This window comes from Acomys russatus, chromosome 2, assembly GCF_903995435.1.
Source record: "Acomys russatus chromosome 2, mAcoRus1.1, whole genome shotgun sequence".
NCBI classification, from domain to species: Eukaryota; Metazoa; Chordata; class Mammalia; order Rodentia; family Muridae; genus Acomys; species Acomys russatus.
This window is the reverse complement of record NC_067138.1, coordinates 91,276,876-91,300,891: the sequence shown is the minus strand read 5'-3', so window position 1 is coordinate 91,300,891 and position 24,016 is coordinate 91,276,876. Positions and strand designations below refer to the sequence as shown.

At 40.6% G+C, this 24,016-nt stretch overlaps 1 protein-coding gene across 2 annotated transcripts in view; it reads right to left on the bottom strand.

The window, feature by feature from the left end:
* The window catches only part of Cntln (centlein), a 273,121-nt gene that overhangs the window by 62,726 nt on the left and 186,379 nt on the right, over positions 1–24,016 (bottom strand). Inside the window, exon 16 of one of the 2 annotated variants that reach the window (XM_051163969.1) lies at positions 3,017–3,194. In XM_051163969.1, coding sequence (XP_051019926.1) covers positions 3,017–3,194 — 178 coding nt within the window. The remainder of the gene's footprint in view (positions 1–3,016; positions 3,195–24,016) is intronic. The other variant, XM_051163971.1, reaches the window with a different exon arrangement.

Sequence of the window (24,016 nt, the reverse complement as noted above, 5' to 3'; positions counted from 1 at the left end):
ATAACTCATCATGTGAAACCCTTATTATATTATATATATAAAAAATGAAGTTTAGGTATAGATTCTTGTTTTTGCTTAGGACTAGGCAACTGACCCTACACTAGTTGTCAAAATGGCTAACCTTCCTTAATTGAATATTTTTTCATCTTCATCAAAGATCAGTTGCTAGAAATTAATCAGGTTTACTTCTAGAGTCAGTATTTCATTATGTGGATAACAACACTTCCTGTTCACTTTGGGGGTTATACTATCATCCCTTTTTATAGCTGAACCAATTGTGGGGAATGAGAATTTATGGTACCCTCTGTGGGGCAAATAAAAACAGTTTTTTCAGTTTTGTAATTTGTATTTGTATCTTTCAATGGCTTTACTTTTTAATTTTCTTTATTAACATGTTTTGGTTTTTTTCCATGTTATAACCTGTCCATAGTTACTCATTGAAACACTTAACAGTGACGATTAGTTTAAAATGAATATCATATATACCATATAATTCCATATCTACTGTGAGGCTTTTGTCTTTTGTTAGCTTTCTTTTCTTACACAAGCTTAACATGGGGGGTGATTTCCAATTGTACCCTGAATATTTTGGGTACTGTTTGTGAAGACTCTAGATATTATTTGCATTTTGTTTGAGCAGGCGTCTCATATTACACTGTTGAGACAAGAGGCACAACATCAATTATCCAAGTTGAGAACAGAAGTCTAGTCTCTAGAGAGACTGTAGTTGAGGAGGGGCACATCATTACTGCTTTGCAAGGTGAAGTTCAGGCTCTCCAATGGGCCTCTGTTAATACTACTGTAGCTGGAAGACAGAGGGGGCTTGTTAGTGCTCTCATCTGACCTACCATGACAACATGAGGAGGCTTGGGGGCTTGTTAGGTGTGAGGTAATGAAAGTCCCCTTCTCTGTGCTTGGCTCATGAAATCACCCCTCTAGAAAGGAAAGGGGCATTTCTCAGATGGCGACAGATGTTCAGCACTTCTCTATAGTCTCCAGTGAAATGAGAACGATTGAGTCATTACCATTTGCTCCCCCGTGGATCATCTCATACTTTACCCATATAGGAAAAGAAGAAGCAGTAAGAGCTAGCTCCTTATAGGCAAAGGACAAGAAAGTCTAGGCAGCCAGTAGGCTTTTATGATGGCGGTGGAGGTGGAAGTGGAGCTACACTTTCCCTGGTCTTTGGCGGTTACAAGGGAGTTATTATGTAAAGTTTTCTGTCTTGCTAGGCTAATCCTTCGTTCATCCTCTGGCTGAAGAGAGAGCATGGTTTAATTGGGGATTTTAATCATCTTTATTATTTAAGTTCACAGGTTGCAGGTATCTCAGTGTCTACAAGCCAGTACATAGGGAACAGCTCAGAGAATTCAATACTACGCTGAACCCAAGTCTTAAGGTTCCCATCTAGTTTTTTCTTTTTTCTCTTTTAATTTCAGAGTAGTTTGTATTAGTTTAGATTTATCTTCCTATCTACATAAGGGGGAAATTGATAAATCAGACCATATTTGTATACGTTATATTATTCAAAAGGCACCATCTAGGAAGGCAAAAGATATAGGAAAAATGGCACATATGTGCATATATTAGCCTTTGACCTCATGAAAAAAATTCAACAAATTCTCATATCTTGCATATCCTATACATAAAAATATTAGATAATTTGCTTATAAAATGGACAGACAGGAAAAGGCAGTTTACTAAAAAATTACAAATGGTTAATAACCACAAAGAAAGCACTCATAAACAAAGAATTACCATATTGTGGTAATCATAGAAAACTAAAGAAAACACTAAGTGGTAAACCTCAAAACACATCGAAGTGGCTGAAATAGGAAAGCCTATATACCAAGTAATGAAATATCCATAACCTGCTGGTGAATGCAATGAAGTGGTCCCGTACTAAGGAAAATGAGAGGTACCAACTATAATCCCAGAAACTTACCAGCCATGAAACAGTAATTCATGTTTGAGCTTTTACTACAGAAATGTCCACATTTATGCAACATACAGTGTACAAGAATACTCACTGTAACATTATTTCCAGGAAATCAATAAGGAAGCCTCTCCAATTCAAACAGTGTAACTGACAATGTACGGCATATTCAGAAAATGAAATACTATTTACAAGACTGAAAAATGAGTGAACTTTGATTGGTAGTGGACAAAAGAAGTCAGGATCAGAGCTTTCTATCTTACTTCATAAGGTTCCAGGTAGGAAACTTAAGTAGAACTTGAAGGAAAGTAAAATGATAAAGAAAAGAAAGTATTAAAGTCAGGCTAGTGGACAGGTCAGGGGTGGCCGGAGGAATCTAACACTTTCCAAATACAGTGACTACAATATTTAATTTCTTATAAAATCATGTGTAGATTTAATCAAAAGCATCTATATGTGCTTATCATGTCAATGAGAACTTGAGTTTCTTCTACTTACAAACCCATTAAGCTGCACACGTATAATTACAACTAAACAGAACAGTGTATCAAGTAATATGCAGAAAAATAACAACAACAACAAAAGACTTTTTAAATGTTTCTTTTTAAGCTAGGGTCTCTTGCTATGTACAACAGGCTAGGCTGGCCTAGTACTCTTGATTTTCCTGTGTCAGTCCCCAAACAGTAATTTCTGTAGACTAGCTACTTATCATTAGTCAGGTAGCAGGAGCATAGTAAGAATAAACAACTTCATCACAGTAAGAGCTAAAAGCTTATATTTCTTTATTTGTTATTTTTCATATTTTTAAAAACAATAATGAGCTTATTATTAGTTTTTATTATTCTCTTTTCTTTGTTGTAGATAAGAATATCAAGATTTATAAGCATAGTGTTTATTTTCATTTTATCTTTACAAATATAGCAAACCAGTATTTAAGTATGATTCAAAAGTGAGAACTTTTACTGTATACTTCCAAGAAGACATAATTCTTCGGGATTCAAAATTGATCAGTGGAACAATGCATTGATTTAAGAAGACAAAGTTGAGAACATAGGGCAGAGCTGCGGAAGGCTGTCTTACCTGCAGGGCCTTGCAGTCCTCATGTGAATATGTCTGCATTTCTCTTTGTTGCATACAGCTGTCTTCTGCTTGGTCAGTTTCTTTCTGGACTCTACCATCTTCTACAGGGCTTATTTTCTGGGAAGTTTCCACAATAATTGTTCCCAAATTTCGAGAGGTTTGTGTTTCAGAATCACTGCTTTTAAAAAATGAGGGAAAAATGAGGATACAAACCCCAATAATAATCCTAGCACTCAGAGAGGCAAAGACAGGAGGATTGCTGTGAGTTCGAGGATAGCTTGGTTTACAAAGTGAGTCTACACCAGCCTAGACAGAGAAGCCCTGTCTCAAAAACCAACAAAATAAAACAAACAAATGAACAAGAAAATCACAAAGTCCAAGAAGACAGACTTGCATATGCACTTCTCTAAACTAGATGGCAAATGGTATTATACCGTAGATCAGACACAAAGCTATTTAAGTCTAATTTAAGCATTGGGTCTTAATACTAAAATTCATTTAAACTTACACACTTAAAGAATTCCATCAATCCCTACCAGCCTAGCTTCTGAGGGATTTCTGTGGAGCACACGCTGCTCCACTGCCAGTTTCTGAGCCAGGGCACACAAGTTTAATTTTTTAACAGAAAAATTTTTCCCACCAGGTGTAAAGCTTTTATCTCTTGGCCTTTCTACCATGGGCTATAGCTTCATTCCTTGTAGTTGAAATGGCACAGCCACTACGAGCCAGGAACCTTTATAAACATAAGAGTTAAAGTAGTAAGCAATAAAACAGGGGAAAACAATCTGAATAAGTAAAATACATAGTGCACTAACAGTGATGTGTTCAAAAGAAAAACAAATTAAGCAATGAAGAAATTAGACTTTTTGAAGCTTATTTACTGGCCATCACAGACATGCAAATTAAAACTACACTGAGGATCCAAGATGGCGGCGAGCAGTGTGGACCGCGTTTGGAGGCTCCAGTGAACAATTCAGGGAATTGCACAGATTTCTGAGCCAGGAACACCGAGGTCCGAACATCACGGCAGCGGGAGTGCTCCACGGTTCGGAGGGACCAGGGTGCGGAGGACCTGCGTGCCCCTGCACACGGGAGGAGCGTGGTTTTTCTCTGATCGGAGCGGCAGTGGTAGAGGCGGCAGCACCAGCGGCACCAGCAGCGGCGGCTGAGGTTTGCAGCTCATAGCCTTCCGGTGGAGGCGATTGGTGTGGTGGCTGGTGGGAATTGCTGCGGGAGAGGGGACTCGGGGCAGGATTTGGGTCGCGTGGAGCCTTTGGACCCAGATTGGACTCGGCGGACAGTTCGGCCCCAGAGTCCCGGGTATTGGCCCGGCCCAGCAAACAATTCTGCCTGAGGCACTAACTCAGCGTGGCCATAGCTCCCCTGCTGTGGCGCAGGCTTAGTTGAGCACGCTGCTCCACACTAGGCACTACCTCAGCTCAGCGGCAGCTCCCCTGCGGGGACACAGTCCGGGCGGAGCACTTGTTCCACCACTGGCGCTAACTCAGAGCAGCCACAGTTCTCCTGCTGTGGCGCAGGCTTGGTGACGTGCTCGGTTCCATCCTAGGCACCACCTCAGCGCAGCGGCAGCTCCCCTGCGGGGACACAGTCCGGGCGGAGCACTTGTCCCACCACTGGCGCTAACTCAGAGCAGCCGCAGTTCTCCTGCTGTGGCGCAGGCTTGGTGACGTGCTCGGTTCCATCCTAGGCACCACCTCAGCTCAGCGGCAGCTCCCCTGCGGGGACACAGTCTGGGCGGAGCACTTGTCCCACCACTGGCGCTAACTCAGAGCAGCCGCAGTTCTCCTGCTGTGGCGCAGGCTTGGTGACGTGCTCGGTTCCATCCTAGGCACCACCTCAGCTCAGCGGCAGCTCCCCTGCGGGGACACAGTCCGGGCGGAGCACTTGTTCCACCACTGGCGCTAACTCAGAGCAGCCGCAGTTCTCCTGCTGTGGCACAGGCTGGACAGAGCTCTCGGTTCCACCAGCTCTAAGACTCTGGTTGGACACAGTGTACAGTTTGAATCCAGAATTCCTGGCTGAGATTGGTGGTCAGTTCGGGCCCTGAGTCAATAACTGACCACAGCACGCACTTTGGGCCAAAAGGCCCTAGTGGAGCTTGGTGCGTAGTCCCAGCCCAAAAATTCTGGCTGGGCCCTGTGTGCATTTTGGGCCCAAAATCCCTAGCTGAGCTTGGCAGACGGTTCTGGCCCTGAGAATCTAGCTGAGTTCTGCCCGTGGTTCGGTCCCAGTGCTCCTGGCTGGACTTGGCAGGGAACACAGAAGGCTGTGGATACCTTGGCCTGACCCAACGCTCATTCAGAGACCCAGAACAATTGCAGGATCCACAGCAGAGAGGGACGGAGGATCACTGGCTGTGAGAGACCAGAACAACAGGGCTAACCTCCTAACATCCACACCAGTGAAGCTTTGAGCTCGCAGCCTAGGGAAATCGTAAGAAAACAAGTGAATCTATCATCAGACACCCTCCATTCAACTCTGGAAGCTACCCAACAAAAACAAAGACGGCAAGATGTCTAAAGGACAACGAAAAAGCATACGCAAAAAACCCCAAAACAACATGGCGTCTCCAGTTTCCAGCTATCCCAAAGAAAACCACCCAGAGAACTCAAATACAACGGAAATACAAGAAAATGACCTCAAATCCTTAGTAATGAGGATGATAATGGAGGAAACAAATAAAATTCGTAATCAAATGCAGGAAGACGCAGACAAACAGGTGAGAGACATAAAAGAAGCACATAGAGTGGAAATGGAAAAATTGCAGGAAAATGCAAACAACCAGATGAAAGAAATAACTAAAACGGTTCAAGCTCTGAAGACCTATAAAGAGGCAATGGAAGAAACTCAGGAATATACAAAAAATCAGATGAAAGAAATAAAAAAATCAGTTCAAGATCTGAAAATGAAAATGGATTCAATGATAAACACACAGACAGAAGAAAAACGAGAACGTGAGACCTCAGAGAAGAAGGCGAGCAACACAGAGGTGAGCTTTTCTAACAGAATCCAAGAGATGGAAGAACGAATCTCAGGGCTAGAAGATACAATCACAGATATTGAATCAACCATTAAAGAAAATGCCAAATCTGGAAAACTCCTGACACAAAACATCCAAGAAATTAAGGACACCATGAAAAGAAGAAATTTGCGGATAATAGGCATTGAAGAAAGAGAAGACATCAGACTCCAGGGCCCAGAAACTATTCTCAACAAAATCATAGAAGAAAATTTCCCCAATCTAAAGAAAGAGATGCCTATAAACATACAAGAGGCCTACAGAACACCAAATAGAATTGACCAGAAAAGAAAAACTGCCCGCCACATAATAATCAAAACACAAAACATGCAGACCAAAGAAAAAATATTAAAAGCTGCAAGGGAAAAGGGCCAAATAACATTTAATGGTAAACCTATCAGAATTACACCTGACTTCTCAGCAGAGACCATAAAAGCCAGAAGGGCCTGGACAGAGATCCTGCAAACCCTAAGAGAACACAGATGCCAGGCCAGACTACTTTACCCAGCAAAATTATCAATAACCATTGATGGAGAAAACAAAATATTCCATGACAAAAACAAATTCAAACAGTACCTATCCACAAATCCAGCTTTACAGAAGGTACTAGAAGGAAAACTCCATCCCAAAGGGTCAAGCTACAACCAAAACTACCCAGGAAATAGATAACTATCCCATGGCAAAAACACAACTACACAAACGCTCGACTGGAAACAACATCAAAATTAAGACTCTTAACAGTCACTGGTCATTAATATCTCTCAACATCAATGGCCTCAATTCTCCAATAAAAAGACACAGACTAACCGAATGGGTACATAAACAAGACCCAACATTCTTCTGCATCCAAGAAACACATCTCACCCATAATGAAAGGCATTACCTCAGGGTAAAAGGTTGGAAAAAAATATTCCAAGCAAATGGTCACAAGAAGCAAGCAGGGGTAGCCATTTTAGTATCGAACAAAATAGACTTTCAACCAAAATTAATCAAAAGGGATGAGGAAGGACACTTCATACTCATCAAAGGTAAAGTCAACCAAGATGACATCACAATTCTGAACATCTATGCTCCCAATACAAGGGCACCCACATATGTAAAAGATCTCCTAAAAAAGCTTAAACCACACATCGATCCCCACACAATAATAGTGGGAGACTTCAACACCCCACTCTCACTGAAGGATAAGTCATTGAAACAGAAACTAAGCCGAGAAATAACATCATTAACCAATGCCATGGGTCAAATGGATCTAACAGATATCTATAGAACCTTTCACCCAAACAAGAAAGAATACACCTTCTTCTCTGCACCCCATGGAACCTTCTCCAAAATTGATCACATCGTAGGTCACAAAGCAAGCCTCAACAGATACAAGAGGATTGAAATAATACCTTGTATCCTATCAGATCACCATGCTCTTAGGCTGCAATTCAACAACAACAGAAATAACAAAAAGCCTACACGTTTGTGGAAACTAAACAACTCTCTGCTAAATGACACCTGGGTCAGGGAAGAAATAAAGAAAGAAATCAAGGAGTTTCTGAAATTCAATGAAAATGAAGAAACAACATACCCAAATTTGTGGGATACATTGAAAGCAGTGCTAAGAGGAAAATTCATAGCACTAAGTGCCTTTAAAAAGAAATTGGAAACATCGCACATAAGCATCTTAACAACACAACTGGAAGCCCTAGAAAAAAAAGAAGCAGAAACACCCAAGAGGAGTAGACGCCTGGAAATTATCAAACTCAGGGCTGAAATTAACAAATTAGAAACTAAGAAAACAGTCCAAAGAATCAACAAAACCAAAAGCTGGTTCTTTGAGAAAATCAACAAGATAGACAGACCATTAGCCAAACTAACTAAAAGGCAGAGAGACAGTATTGAAATGAACAAAATCAGAAATGAAAAGGGAGACATAACAACAGACACTGAAGAAATTCAAAGAATCATAAGATCCTACTTTGAAGGCATATATGCCACAAAATTTGAAAATCTAAGGGAAATGGACGATTTTCTTGATCAAGTTCACTTGCCAAAGTTGAGTGAAGAACAGATAAACAAGTTAAATAGTCCCATTTCCCCTACAGAAATAGAAGCAATCATCGATGGTCTCCCAACCAAAAAAAGCCCAGGGCCAGATGGTTTCAGTGCAGAATTCTACCAGACCTTTAAGGGCGAGCTAATACCGATACTCTTCAAGCTACTCCAAAAGATAGAAATGGATGGAAAATTACCAAATTCATTCTATGAGGCCATAGTCTCATTGATACCTAAACCTCACAAAGACTCAACAAAGAAAGAGAATTTCAGACCAATTTCTCTTATGAACATAGATGCAAAAATACTAAATAAAATACTTGCAAAACGAATACAGGAGCACATCAAAGATATCATTCATCATGACCAAGTAGGCTTCATTCCAGGCATGCAGGGATGGTTTAATATACGGAAATCCATCAATGTAATCCATCATATAAACAAACTGAAAATAAAAAACCACATGATTATCTCCTTGGATGCAGAGAAAGCATTTGATAAAATTCAACACCCATTCATGTTTAAAGTTTTAGAGAGATCGGGGATACAAGGCACTTTCCTCAACATAATAAAGGCTATATACAGCAAGCCAATAGCCAAAATCAAAGTAAATGGTGAGATACTCAAGGAAATTCCTCTCAAATCGGGAACAAGGCAAGGCTGCCCACTCTCTCCATATCTCTTCAATATAGTACTCGAAGTTCTAGCCAGAGCAATAAGACAACAAAAGGAGATCAAGGGTATCCAAATGGGAAAGGAGGAAGTCAAATTATCCCTCTTTGCAGATGATATGATAGTGTACATAAGTGACCCTCAAAACTCCACCAGAGAACTCCTAAAGCTGATAAACACCTTCAGCAAATTGGCTGGATACAAAATTAACTCAAAAAAGTCTGTAGCCTTCCTATACACAAATGACAAGCTTACAGAGGAAGAAATTAGGAAAACCACACCCTTCACATTAGCCACAAGCAATATAAAATATCTAGGAGTTACCCTAACTAAGCAAGTGAAGGACTTGTATGAAAAAAATTTCAAAACTCTGAAGAAAGAGATTGAAGATGACCTGAGAAGATGGCGTGATCTTCCTTGCTCATGGATCGGGAGAATTAACATAGTAAAAATGGCCATCCTACCAAAAGCAATCTACAGATTCAATGCAATCCCTATCAAAATAACTACACAATTTTTTAAAGACATTGAAAGTTCAATTCTGAACTTCATATGGAAAAACAAAAAACCCAGAATAGCTAAAACAATCTTGTACAATAAAAGATGCTCCGGAGGAATCTCCATACCTGATCTCAAACTGTACTATAAAGCAATAGTACTTAAAACAGCATGGTACTGGCACAGCAACAGGCTGGTTGATCAGTGGAATCGAATCGAAGACCCAGATATGAATCCACACACATATGGTCACTTGATTTTTGACAAAGAAGCCAAATCCATTCAATGGAAAAAGGATAGCATCTTCAACAAATGGTGCTGGTCTAACTGGAGGTCTATGTGTAAAAAAATGAAACTGGACCCATATTTGTCACCTTGCACAAAACTCAAATCCAAGTGGATTAAAGACCTCAACATAAAACCAGAGACACTAAGCCACTTAGAGGAAAAAGTGGGAAAGAGCCTGGAACATATTGGCACAGGAGACAACTTCCTGAACAGAACACCAACGGCCCAGGCCTTAATGTCAACCATTAATAAATGGGACCTCATGAGGCTGAGAAGCTTCTGTAAGGCAGGAGACACTGTCAAGAGAACAAAGCGACAGCCTACAGACTGGGAAAAAATCTTCACCAACCCTACATCTGACAAAGGTCTAATATCCAAAATATATAAAGAACTCAAGAAATTAAACACCACCAAACCGAATAACCCAATTGAGAAATGGGGCTTGGAACTAAACAGAGAATTCTCAACAGAGGAGTATCAAATGGCTGAGAAACACTTAAAGAAATGCTCAACCTCCTTAGTCATCAGGGAAATGCAAATCAAAACAACTCTGAGATTCCATCTTACACCCATCAGAATGGCTAAGATCAAAAATTCAAGCGACACCACATGCTGGCGAGGATGTGGGGAGAGAGGAACACTCCTTCATTGCTGGTGGGAATGCAAACTAGTACAGCCACTTTGGAAATCTATCTGGTGCTATCTCAGAAAAATGGGAATAGGGCTTCCTCAAGACCCAGCTATTCCACTCCTTGGAATATACCCAGAAGATGCTCCAGCACACAACAAGAAACTTTGCTCAACCATGTTCATAGCAGCCTTATTCATAATAGCCAGAACATGGAAACAGCCTAAGTGTCCCTCAGTAGAAGAGTGGATAAAGAAACTGTGGTACATATACACTATGGAATACTACTCAGCTATTAAAAACAAGGAATTCCCGAAATTTGTGGATAAATGGATTGAGCTAGAAATGATCATAATGAGTGAGTTAACCCAGAAGCAGAAAGAATCAAATGGTATATACTCACTTATATCTGCATACTAGCCCAAGGGGCATGTCCCACGAAAGCCTTCACTTACCAGGAAACTGGGACAGAGGGGAAGGCATCCTATTGGGACTCTAAATGAGAGACGCATGGGAGAACAGCAAAATAAAAGGATCCAGAGGGTCCTAGAAATCTACAAGTAGAGCAATATGATAGGCAGATTTGGGCCCAGGGGTCCCGCTCAAACTAAGGCACCAGCCAAGGACAATACAGGAGGTAAACTTTAAACCCCTTCCCAGATCTAGCCAATGGTCAGAATATTCTCCACAGTTGAGTGGAGAGTGTGATACGACTTTCTCACATACTCTGGTGCCTCACATTTGACCATGTCCCCTGGAGGGGGAGACCTGGTGGCACTCAGAGGAAGGACAGCAAGTAGCCAAGAAGAGACTTGATACCCTATGAGAATATATAGGGGGAGGTAATCCCCCTCAGGAACAGTCATAGGGGAAGGGAATAATGGGAAAATGGGGGGGGGGAGGAATGGGAGGATACAAGGGATGGGATAAACATTGAGATGTAACAAGAATAAATTAATTAAAAAAAAAAAAAAAAAAAAAAAAAAAAAAAAAAACTACACTGAGATGCCACCTCACTCCAGGCAGAAAGGAAGTGATCACAAAAACAAATAACAACAGAATCTGGCAAGGATGTCAACAAAAGCAACTGTTTGATCATGCCTATGGGAATGAAAACTGGCCCAACCCCATTTTTTAGTTGAATAATTTGGTCTGATGGTTTTTAATTTCTTCAGTTCTTTATATATTTTGGATATTAACCCTCTGTGAGCGTAGGGTTGGTGCAGATCTTTTCCCAGTCTGTAGGCTGTCGTTTTGTTCTGTTGACAGTGCCCTTTGCCTTACAGAAGCTTTTTGCGTGCCATTTTAGTGGCAAAGTTGGTAAACATGCTTTGTTAGGGTCAAACACACTGTTGTGTTTAAAGACGATGTAAGATGTGGACTAGACAACGGGCCAGTGGTACAGTACTGAGCACGAGCAAGACCCTGTGTTCAGTCCTCAGTGTAGAGGAAAGGAAATAAAGGCACAGGTCAGGCAGCAGAGGCCTGAACTTTACATCCTGCATTCCCTCAATTGCTCTCAACCTTTTTTAGAGACTAGGTCTCTCACTGGTCTCTAAGCTCACCAGCTAAATAAGCTCTAGGAAGTTATCTGTCTCCACATCAAACTGCTCCCCAATTAAAGAGTTATATCTCTGTGTCAAAAACTATGCCCTTTTCATAGGTGCTAGGGTTCTGGACTTGTGTGGAAAGTTGTTCCCTGTCTGAGCCATCTTCCGAGCCTTAATACTTTTTAAAAAAAACATCTATGAATGGCTCTCTTATAATGGCCTAGTGACTTATGTAGGCTTGATTTAAACAATTACTTCTTTCTCTCTTTTTTTTTTTTTTTTGAAAAAGTCAGAATAGCAACTTATCAAATTCATAAATTCTTTTAATATTCTGAAAGCCAGCATGTCTGAATCAGAATATTAGACTCAATGTACTTACTTATTTTGTTTTTTTAATGCTATTTTTATTTGTAGTCTTCCCTTCCTTTTGTCCAAAACTTAGCAAGAATTCAATACGCAATGTCAAAAGTCGAGGAAAGAGGCGCGATCATTCTATTAGTTATCTATTTAGTGACAGAATACATAGAAAATATCCCTGGGGTACAGATGGGACAGTGTTTCATTTTCCTTATTTTTCTTGTATTTGCTCATTTTCAAAGAATTATTCAGTGTATATTGTAGTGGAAGTAAACATGTTTTTGTTTTGATTCCAAGTGTGGGATGTGAGACGAACGTGCATGAGGGCATGTAATGTTTGCTCTCTAGAAACACAGACTTGCGGGAGGGCATGTGATGTTTATCCGATAGAAAAGAAACTGCCCATATGGAGACATGGATTTTGCCAGCTGATAAACATCCTGGTACAGACTCTGAAAGGAGATATATATGAGCCCAAAAGAGAAGCTTGGCTTTTGGCTTTTTCATCACTTCATATCACTTGGCTGTTCATCACTTCGAGATGCTCCTAGAGAGAAGCAGTCCGGAGGAAGCTTCGAGGTTCCGAGTTCTGGCTGCTGAACTGCGGTTGCTTTCACTGAATTTCTTGTTGGCTGTTTAACAGGGCTGCTGGAATCCTGAAGATGGAGAGTGGAATCTTCCCAAGGAACTACTTCCCCTGTCCCCATTTTCCCTCTTTTCTCTCTCTAGGGTAGGTGGGTTGGAAGGAAGTACTCCAAATAAACTAGGTTTGTAAAAAAAAAAAAAAAAAAAATCAAAGCCTACACTATACAATGTTTCACTTATGCAGGATATACTCACAAATGAGGAAGATCTGCAATAGTTGCCCTCAGAAAGCTCCTATTCTAGCCAGGAAAACTTAGACAACAAACAGAATATATTTGAAAGGTTATACAGTGTGTAAAGTAAAAAGAACTGTTGGAAAGCCAAACTAAGCAAAGGATGAGGAAGAAACCCACAGTCCAAGACACAAAATGTGGCCAAGGCTGCAATTTGGAACAGAGTGGTCTGGGGCATAAGCTAAATGGGTGGCTAGGAAATGCATTCCACTCAGAAGGCAGGGGCACACTTACATAGCTGGGACAGTGTCCCTGCTTAGCTGGAGAATTAACAGTTCAAGGTGGCCAGGTAGACCGGTCAGGAAACTGGACAAGTGGTGAAATGCATGCCAGGGTTGTACTAGTGGAAGTGGTGAAGAAACCTACGATCATTTTCCAACTGACTGGATGTTGGAATGAAGACTGGACTCAGGGATGATTCCAAGTTTTGTTTAGAATATGAATATTGCCATTGCTTAGGAAGGGCTTCTTTGTGGGGAAGCTCAAGAGCATGGACAGGAAATCAGATACACAGTATGATGTTTTTTTTTTAAATTTTTTAAATTAATTTATTCTTGTTACATCTCAATGTTTATCCCATCCCTTGTATCCTCCCATTCTTCCCTCCCTCCCATTTTCCCATTATTCCCCTCCCCTATGACTGTTTCTGAGGGGGATTACCTCCCCCTGTATATGCTCATAGGGTATCAAGTCTCTTCTTGGCAACCTGTTGTCCTTCCTCTGAGTGCCACCAGGTCTACCCCTCCAGGGGACATGGTCAAATGTGAGGCACCAGAGTACGTGAGAAAGTCATATCCCACTCTCCACTCAACTGTGGAGAATGTTCTGACCATTGGCTAGATCTGGGTAGGGGTTTAAAGTTTACTGCCTGTGTTGTCCTTGGCTGGTGCCTTAGTTTGAGCGGGACCCCTGGGCACAGTATGATGTTAAACTGACTGCAAGCACAATTAATCTTAAAGTAAGGAGGAACACTATGTATATTTAAACTTTGAAGTGGCTCCAATAATAATAGTAATTAAAGATGAAGAATTGTGTTAACAAATACTATGAAATCACAAAAGAATGTAGTTTTTGTGAAGGAGATGTTCAAGGGTTTGACCTCTTCAAAACAACACAAGAGGGATAAGGAGAAGAAAGTAGTAAATGGCACTGTAACTGAGAGTCACTGACGGTGCTGCAGTGGAGGATCAATCGCAGGGCTGTGGCACTGTTGAGGGTTAGCACATACTAAGCATAGCTTAGCAACACATAGAAACCATCTTTATCAAAAGGTGCTGACAGGTCAAATGGGGCAAGGATTCATTTGCACTTGGCAATATGGTCATGGTACTGAAAAATAAAATGTTCTTGAAAGGTTATGGTGTATAAAAATTAGAAATAAGGAATAAAAACTGTTTTGAGATTTTTCCTGCCAAGGACAACAAAGTCAGCTAGATCCAACAGTAGTAACAGGTACATCTAATCTTGTGATTTCCAGACATGATTCTAAGTCCACCTCAGTTGGGGTAATTTATGCAGCTACATGGTGTCTCCCTTTGCTGAACAGTTTTTCGTCTTTCTCTCTTTCTTTTATTCATTTATTTATTCACTTTACATCTCTATCGTAGCCCTCCCTCCTATTTATTTATTTATTTCTTCAGTTTACATCTCTATTGTTGCCCTCTCCCTCCTGACCCCACCCTACCTCCCTTCTTCCCAGAATCCCCTCTCCTTTACTTCTTAGACAAGGGAAGCCACCCTCTCCTAACCCACCCCAGCACATCAAGACTCAGCCCATCCTCTTCCAATGTGGCCAGGCAAGGCAGTGCCACTACGGGGGAGTGATTAAAAAAAAAAAAAAGCAGGTAACAGAGTCCATGTCAGGCACAGCTCTCCTCTCCCTACTAGGGGACCAACATGAAGACCAAGCTGTCCATCAGCAACATTGTGTAGGGGGTTTAAGTCAAACTCATGCATGGCTTTTGGTTGCTGCTTCAATCTCTACAAGCCACCACTCCCATGGGTCCAGCTTAGTTGATGCTGTTGGTCTTCTTTTGGAGATCTTGTCCCCAATGGGTCCTTCTATCTTTTGCCCCACTCTTCTACGAGGCTACCTGCACTCTGCCCAATGTTTGGCTGTGAGCCTCTCAGAGGTTCCCATCTCTAAATATAGCAGAGTATTATTAATAGTGTTGGCTCTTTCCATGGGGTGGGTCTCAAGTTGGGCCAGGCACTGGTTGGATATTCTCTCAATCTCTGCTCTATCTTTATTTCTGCACATTTTGTAGGCAGGATGAATTTTGGGTCAAAGTTGTGAGTGTGTTGGTATTCCCCTCTGTCTACAAAAAGTCCAGTCTGTTAGAGGGTGGCCTCTTCAGTCTCTATGAGCCCCTGCTACTAGTAGCCTCAGCTAAAGTCACCCTCATATCTGCCTAGGAGCCTAGCCTGTCTTGTCTCCATCTTGCCTCAGAGATGCCTCTGCCCATGGTTTTTCTTCTCTCTGTAAGCCCTCTGTCCTCCTGTCCCTTCTCCCCCACCTTCATTTCCCTCCCTACTCCCTCTCCTACCATGTTCCTTCTCTTCATCCATTTCTGATGTCTATTCTAGTTCCCCTTATAACTGAGATTAAAGCATCCTCCCTTGGGCGTTCCTTGTCACTTAGCTTTTTTGGGTCTATGACTTGTAGTATAGTTATCCTCTACTATATGGCTAATATCCACTTATAAGTGATATATAGTCTTTCTGGAGCTGGGTTATCTCATTTGGGATATTTTCCAGTTTCATCCATTTGCCAGCAAATTTCATGATGTCCTTGTTTTTAATATCTGAGTGGTATTCCGTTGTGTCAATGCATCATAGTTTCTTATCTATTCTTTGGTTGAGGGACATCTGGGTTATTCTCAGTTCCTGGCTATTACAAATAAAGCTGCTATGAACATAGTTGAGCAAATGTACCTGTATAACAGAGCATCTTTTGTGTAAATGCCCAGGAGCAGTATAGCTGGGTCTTGAGGTAGAACTATTTCCAATTTTCTGAGAAAATGCCAGATTGATTTCCAAAGTGGTTGTATACGCTTGCACTACCACCAGCAATGGAGGAGCATTCCTCTTTCTCCAGATCCTTGTCAGTGTGTGCTATCACTTGAATTATTGATCATAGCCATTCTAGCATGCATAAGATGGAATCTCAGAGTGGTTTTCATTTGCATTTCTCTGATAACTAATGACAAAGAGCATTTCTTTAAGTTCTTATCGGCCATTTGATATTTCTCTTTTGAGAATTGTTTAGCTCTCTACCCCATTTTTCAGTGGATTATTGGTTTGTTGGTGTTTAATTTCTTGAGTTCTTTATATATTTTGGATATTAGCCCTTTGCTGCATGTAGGGTTGGTAAAGATTTTTCCCAATCTATATGCTGCCATTTTGTCCTACTGACAGTGTCCTTTGCCTTACAGAAGATTTTTAGTTACATGAGGTCCCATTTATTAATTGTTGAGCTTCAAGCCTGAACTATTGGTGTTCTGTTCAGGAAGTTGTCTCCTGTGCCAATGAGTTCAAGGCTTATCCCTACTTTCTCTTCTAATGGGTTTAGTGTTTCTGGTTTTGTGTTGAGGTCTTTAATCCACTTGGACTTTAGTGTTGTCCAGGATAATAAATATGGATCTATTTGCAATTTTCTAAATGTAGGCATCCAGTTAGACCAACACCATTTGTTGAAGATGCTATCTTTATTCCATATTATGGTTTAAGCTTCTTTTCAAAAATCAAGTGTCTATAGGTGTGTGTGATTACTTCTTGGTCTTCAATTCTATTCCATTGATGAACTAGTCCATTTATATACCAGTACCATGTTGTTTTTTATTAGTGTTGCTCTATAGTACAGCTTGAGATCAGGGATGGAGACACCCCCCAAAAGTTCCTATATTGTATAGGATTGTTTTTAGCTATTCTAGATATTTTGTTTTTCCATATAAAGCATAGAATTGTTCTTTCATGGTCTGTAAAGAATTGTGTTAGTACTTTAATGAGAATTGCATTTAATCTGTTTATTGTTTTTGGTAAGATAGCCATCTTTACAATGGTAATCTTACTGTTCCATGAGTGTGGGAGATCTTTCCATCTTCTGATATGTTCTTCAATTTCTTTTGAGACTTGAAGTTCTTGTCATACAGGTATTTGGCTTGCTTGCTTAGAGTTACACCAAAATACTTATGGCTATTGTCAAGAGTGTCGCTTCCATAATTTGTTTCTCAGACCATTTGTTGTTTGTATACAAAAGTGCTACTGATTTTTTCAATTTATTTTTGTATCCAGCCAGTTTCTTGAAGGTGTTTATCAGCTGTAGGAGTTCTCTGGTAGATTTTTGGGGTCACTTATAAATACTACTATATCATCTGTGAATAGTGATACTTTGACTTCTTCCTTTCCAATTTATATCTTCTTGATCTCTTTTAGTTGTCTTATTGCTCTACCTAGAGACATCAAGCACTATACTGAAGAGATACAGAGAGAGGGCACCCTTGTCTTACCCCTGATTTCAGTGGATCTGCTTTTAAGTTTCTCTCCATGTAGGTTGATACTGGCTATAGGACTGCTGTATATTGCCTTTATTTTATTTAGATATGTGCCTTGTATCCCTAATTGTTCTAAGACTTTTAATATGAAGGTGTATTGGATTTTGTCAAATGCTTTTTCTGCATCGAATGAGATGATCATGTGGGTTTTTTTCCCCAGTTTGTTTCTATGGTGGATTACATTGATGGATTTTCTTATATTGAACCACTCCTATACGCCTTGGATGAAGCCTACTTGAAAATGGTGGATGATATTTTTGATGTGCTCTTGGATTTGGTTTGCAAGTTTTTTTTGTTTTTGTTTTTTTTTTAGTATTATTGTGCCAATGTTTATAAGGGAAACTGGTTTGAAATTCTCTGTTGGGTCTTTGTGTGGTTTGGATACCAGGGTGACTGTGGCCTCATTGAATGAGTTGGCAATGTTCCTTCTGTTTCTATTTTGTGGAATAGTTTGAGAAATACTAGTATTGTCTCTTTGAAAATCTGGTAGAATTCTAAACTTAAACTTTCTGTCCTTGGGATTTTTTTTTTCCTGTTTGGGAGGCTTTAAATTACTGCTTCTATTTCCTTAGGCATTATAGGAATATTTAACTTGCTTACTGATCTTGATTCAATTTTGGTAAGTGGAATCTATTAAGAAAATTGCCCAGCTCACTTAGATTTTTCCAATTTTGTGGCATATAAGCATTTGAAGTAAGGCCTACTGATTCTTTGGATTTCCTTGTTGTCTGTTTTTTGTCCCCTTCTCATTTCTGATTTTGTTGGATAGTTTCTCTCTGCCTTCTGGTTAGCTTGGCTAAGGGCTTGTCTAGCTTGTTGATTTTCACAAAGAACCAGCTCTTGTTGACTCTTTGTGTTGTTCTTTTTGTTTCCAATTTATTGTATTCAGCCCTGAGTTCATTTCCTTCTACTCACCTTGGGTGTGCTTGCTTCTCCCCCGACACCAGAGCTTTCAGGTGTGCTGTTAAGTTGCTAGCATGGCATCTCTCCAATTTCTTTATTAAGGCACTTAGTGTAGTAGAATGCTCCTCTTAGCAATGCTTTCATGGTGTCCCATAAGTTTGGGTATGTTGTGCTTTCATTTTCATTGAATTTTAGAAAGTCTTTATTTCTTTCCTTCCATGATTCAGTGGTCATTGAATAGGGAGGTGTCCAGTTCCTATAAGTGTGTAGTCTTTTTATTATTTCTATTGTTGTTAAAGTTCAGCTTTAATGCACGGTGATCTGATAAAAATACAAAGGGTTATTTCAATTTTCTTGTATTTTTGAGGCTTGCTTTGTGGTCAATTTTGGAGAAGGCCCCATGTGGTGCTGAAAAGATATATTCTTTTGTATTTGGGTGAAAAGTTCTGTAGATACTAGTTAGGTCCATTTGATTCATGACATCTGTTAGTTTCATTATTTTTCTTCTTTAATTTCTGTCTAAATGACTAGTCCATTGGTGAGGGTAGGGTGTTGAAGTCTCCTACTATTAATGTGTGGGGATTTATGTGTACTTTAAGCATTAGTAATGTTTCTTTTAAAAATGTGGGTGCCTTTGTATTTGGGGCATAGATCTTCAGGATTGAGATGTCCTCTTGGTGGATTTTTCCTTTGATGAGAATGAAGTGCCCATCCCCATCTCTTTTCATTAATTTTGGTTGAAAGTCTATTTTATTAGATACTAGAATGGCTACTCCAGTTTGCTTCTTGGGCCTGTTTACTTGGAAAACATTTTTCTTGCCTGTTACTCTGAGGTAACGTCTATAACTGTTGCTGAGGTGTTTCTTGTATGCAGCAGAATGTTGGCTCCTGTTTACATACACATTCTGTTAGCCGTTGTCTTTTAATGGAGAGTTGAGTCCATTGCTATTGGATATTAGTGACCAATTATTGTTAGTTCCTTTTTTGTAGTGTTGGTAGTGATAGTGTGTTTGTCTTCTTTTACTTTTGCTGTTGTAAAGTTATCTATAGTCTATGTTTTCTTGGGTGTAGTTGACCTCATTGGGTTGGAGTTTTCCTTCTAGTTACTTCTGAAGAGCTGGGTTGGTGCATAGATATTATTTAAATTTGGTTTTGTCATAGAATGTCTTGTTGTCTCCCTCTACGGTGATTGAAAGCTTTGCTGGGTATAGTAGTCTGGGCTCGTATCTGTGGTCTCTTAGTGTCTGCATGACATCTGGTCAGGCCCTTCTGGCTTTCCTAGTCTCTGTTGAGAAGTCAGGTATAATTCTTATAGGTCTACCTTTTCCCCTTGCCACTTTTAATATTTCTTTGTTCTGTAGATTTATTGTTTTTATTATTATCTGTTGGGAGGGTGTTCCTTAAGCCTCTTGTACATTTAAAGACCCTTCTTTTTTTAGGTTGTAGAAAAACTCTATTATTTTGTTGAAAATAATTTTTTGGTCCTTTGAGTTGAGAATCTTCTTTTTTTTCTATTCTTATTAATCTTAGGTTTTGTCATTTCATCACATCCTTGATTTCTTGGGTGTTTGTGTCAGGATTTTTTTTTATTTAATATTTTCTTTGACAAATGTACAATTTCTTCAATTATACCTTCTATGCCTGAGATTCTCTCTTAAATCTCTTGTATTCTGTTGGTAATGTTGCATCTGCAGTTCACATTCTCTTCCATAAGTTTTCCATTTCCAGGATTTCCTCAGTTTGTGTTTTCTTTCTTGATTCTAGTTCCATTCTAAGGTCTTGAACCATTTTACTCATTTCCTTCACCTGTTTGATTGTATTTTCCTGTATTTTTTACTATATATATTTGGATATATAGCATATATATATATGTATATATATATTCGGTTTTACAAGACAGGGTCTCTCTGTGTAGCCTTGGCTGTCTGGACTCGCTTTGTAGACCAGGCTGGCCTCGAACTCACAGCGATCCACCTGCCTCTGCCTCTAAGTGCTGGGATTAAAGGAGTGTACCACCATGCCCAGCTCTGTATTTCTTTAAGTGATTTATTTGTTTTCTCTTTAAAGGCCTCCATCATCTTAATAACCAAGATTTAAGGTCATTTGTGTGTGTGTGTGTGTGTGTGTGTGTGTGTGTGTGTGTGTGTGTGTGTGTGTTTCAGCTGTGTTAGGATATCCAGGGTTTGCTGTAGTAGGAAAGCTGGGTTCTGATGGTGTCAAACTACAATGGCTTTTTTGATCATGTTTCTATACCAGCCTTTAGTCATGTGGTTGTCCCTAGCATTGGCTGGTTGTTTCTGGTACCCACCAAATTGGGTCATGGGCTGGAGGTTGGATCTCATCGAATAGCCCACAGCTCTCCTCTGCTGGCTATGCCTCAGTTGGACATGCTTGCAGGGGTTTGGGGTGGGGCTGGGTTCTAACCTTTATTATCCTGAGGTCTGGCAAGTCTCCTTAGGAAGGTTAGTAGAGTCGTGGTGGTCCATAGCCTGGATCTGTGCTTCCCTGGAATTCGGAGGCATCCTTGGGAAGATGAGAAGGGCCAGACAGCCTGAGGCTGGAGTGATGCATGCCTGACAGCTGGGATCACTCCTTTCACCAGGAAACATCTGGGAGGGAGTCAGTAGCAAGGCCACTCACTCACTCCGCAGTCACTGAGCTCCTGCTACCCAGACTCATCTTGGAGCAATACCCTGTATGATCTTGTTGTCTGGCGGGTCTTCTCAAAGACTGGCAGAAAACTGTGGACCGGAGCCTGGGACTCAGTTCTAGGAATCTAGGAGCCTTTCTCAAGGAAGTGGGAGGAGCCAGGCGGCTAGATGCTGACACTATGTGTCCCTGGAGCTCCAGAGCTGTCCTCAGATAAGCAAAAGGCACTGGGTAGCAGAAGGCTTATACCATGTGCATGTCCTTGGGACCAGGGATCTGTTCTTGGAGAGGCCAAAACCATGCATCCCTAGGACCCAGGTTCCCTCCTCTTATTGGTGAAACACAGATGCTGGTGTTTTGGAGTCAGTAATGGTCAGTGGCTTGCTCTACAGTCTCTGAGCTCCTGTTATTCAGACACCATGACTGCTGAGAGTCACCATCTTGTAGCCTCTTCTGGTAACTGTTAAAACTGATGACTGAGGAGCTAAGTGGATACAGTCCTAGATATTCCCTGCACAAACAGCAGTGGGATTCCCTAGGGAAAGCCATTCTACGTGAGTAACAGGATCCTTGTAACCCTGCTTCTGGGATAAAAAGAATAACAAACAATGATCCAGAGAGGAAAGCATTGTTTCAGGTTATAAGTAACAGTGCATTACTGACGGATGCTGGGGCTGGAACTCAAGGGAGGAGCCTAGACCCAAAACCATGAAGAATACTGATTACTGGCTTGTTCCCAGGCTCATGTCAGGTATCTCTCTGATATAACATAGGGCCACCTGCCCAGGGATAGTACCATCCACAGTTGAATGAGGCCTCTTATAACAATTAGAATTCAAGAAAATGTCTCTCAGACATGTGGTAAGACCAGAAAACTCCCTGACACAGTTTATTATCAAATATCCTATGCTAGAAAATGTGTCTCCTACTCTGTGGAATGTTCTATATCGTAGGGAAATATATGGCATTTATAAAAGTTCAAAGGAGGCCTGGAGAGATGGCTCAGTGGTTAGGAGCACTGCCTGCTCTTCCAAAGGACCCAGGCTCAATTCCCAGCTACCACATGGCAGCTCATAACTGTCTGTAATTCCAGTTCCAATGGCTCTGACACCCTCACACCAATGAACATAAAATAGAGTTAAATAAATTGTTTTTAAAAAGTTCAAAGGAAAGATGTATGCACAAAACAGTTATCTCTTATTAGGAAAACAACCTGATGCCACTTATGATGGAAGAGGTCTATGGTAATCACCATAGGCCAAGGCACTGGCTAGCTCCTCTGGAGAACCGTGCCACACTGAGGGCTTGGAATTGGCTTCTGTCTAATAGTAAATGGTGTCAATAATCACATGTGCTTTAGTGAGAAGTCAGTTGTCTCGGATGCATGTAAAGCTTCTGCCTGTACAGCCACAGCTAGTTTGTTCATTACATAAAGCAGAGATGCCTGGAGAACAGGAAACATCCACATGATGGGTCACTCTGCTCTCCAGCGTAGGGGCTGATCCCGTCCCAAAAGGTCCACATAACTAACTCCTTATCACCAACCTTCAATTTATTTCCTTCAAAGTTTGTTATATGTGAAGACACTTCGTGTGACTAACTCTCCCAGTATTTTATCTCAAACTTCACTACTTTCTTTTGGAGGGGATGATGGACGGTAATAATGTGTATTACTTGTGATTTTTCCAGAAGCTGTAAGATGAATGTATACAAGTATATATTTTCAGGACATAGATCACATTATTAAGGAGGCCAGGTTGTAGGCCTGTAGACTGGAGATCCAAGGCATGCTGACAGCATGACTACAATCCAAAAATAGCAGGCATTCTCTGTGCTTGGGGCACTAATGATCCAGTTCCAGTCTGGAGAACCAGCAGGCAGCATTCCAGGAGAGCTGATGGAACAGTTGAAAGCTAGAAAGTCACTAGAGAATTAGTTCCTCTTTGCTTAGTCTTTATTCTTAATTTTGATGAGGAATTTGCATGGATTAAAAAACATCTGCGCACTTGGGAGGAGGAGGAGGCAGGAGGGTCAGGGTTTTTGAGGCCAGACTGTGATGCATGAGACATTGTCTCAAAAGACATGTTAAAAACCTGTTACCCCCTCAAGCCTTACCAACTGATTTAATAGAAAATGGCTGTTAGCTGAAAACATGCCACCGAGCCTCTATAAAATGATTCTTATCGTACTTTTCAGAAGCTCCACGTATCATATATTTGTATTCTATTCAGTACTTAATCTGAGTTGATCCGGCCAAGTTCCATCCTAGAAAACAGGAGCGCACTCATTCACTTAAAAGGTAACCTCATCTAATCACACCCTCCAAACTCAGACTAAGACTAACGTTCACAGACTGTTGAGAGAGGCACAGTAAGAAATGGAAGCTGACAGCAATCCTTCAGCAGGAACAGCTATCACACAACAGACTTTCGCCACACTTAAGAGAGCCAAGGAAGAGATTATAGTGCCCCATTTTAATATAATTAAAGAAAAGACACATTTAAAGTCATTTTAGTTACTTTCTTTTGCTGTGAAGAAACACAGAGACCAAGGCAACTTATGAAAGAAAACATTTAGCTGCGCACTTGCTTACAGTTTCTGTAGTTTCAGAGGGTTAGTCTATGACTATCATGGTGGCAGGCAGGCATGATGATGCTGGAACAGGAGGCAGTAGTTGAAAGCTTACTTCTTGAGACAAAAGCGGGGGAGGGGGAAAGTTGTCTCTTTTCTGCCTTCTATATTACATATAGCCCTGCAGTTTTCATCTGGCACACATAATATGTATATGAACATATACAAATAAATTATACATAAATATGTGATACATGAAATAAAACATTTTGTCTTTCTTTCATTACCCTGTTTCCCCTTCTATCTGTCTGTAAACCTCTTTATTGCCCCTCATATTCCCTATTATACTTTCACGTCAGAGAGACAGATA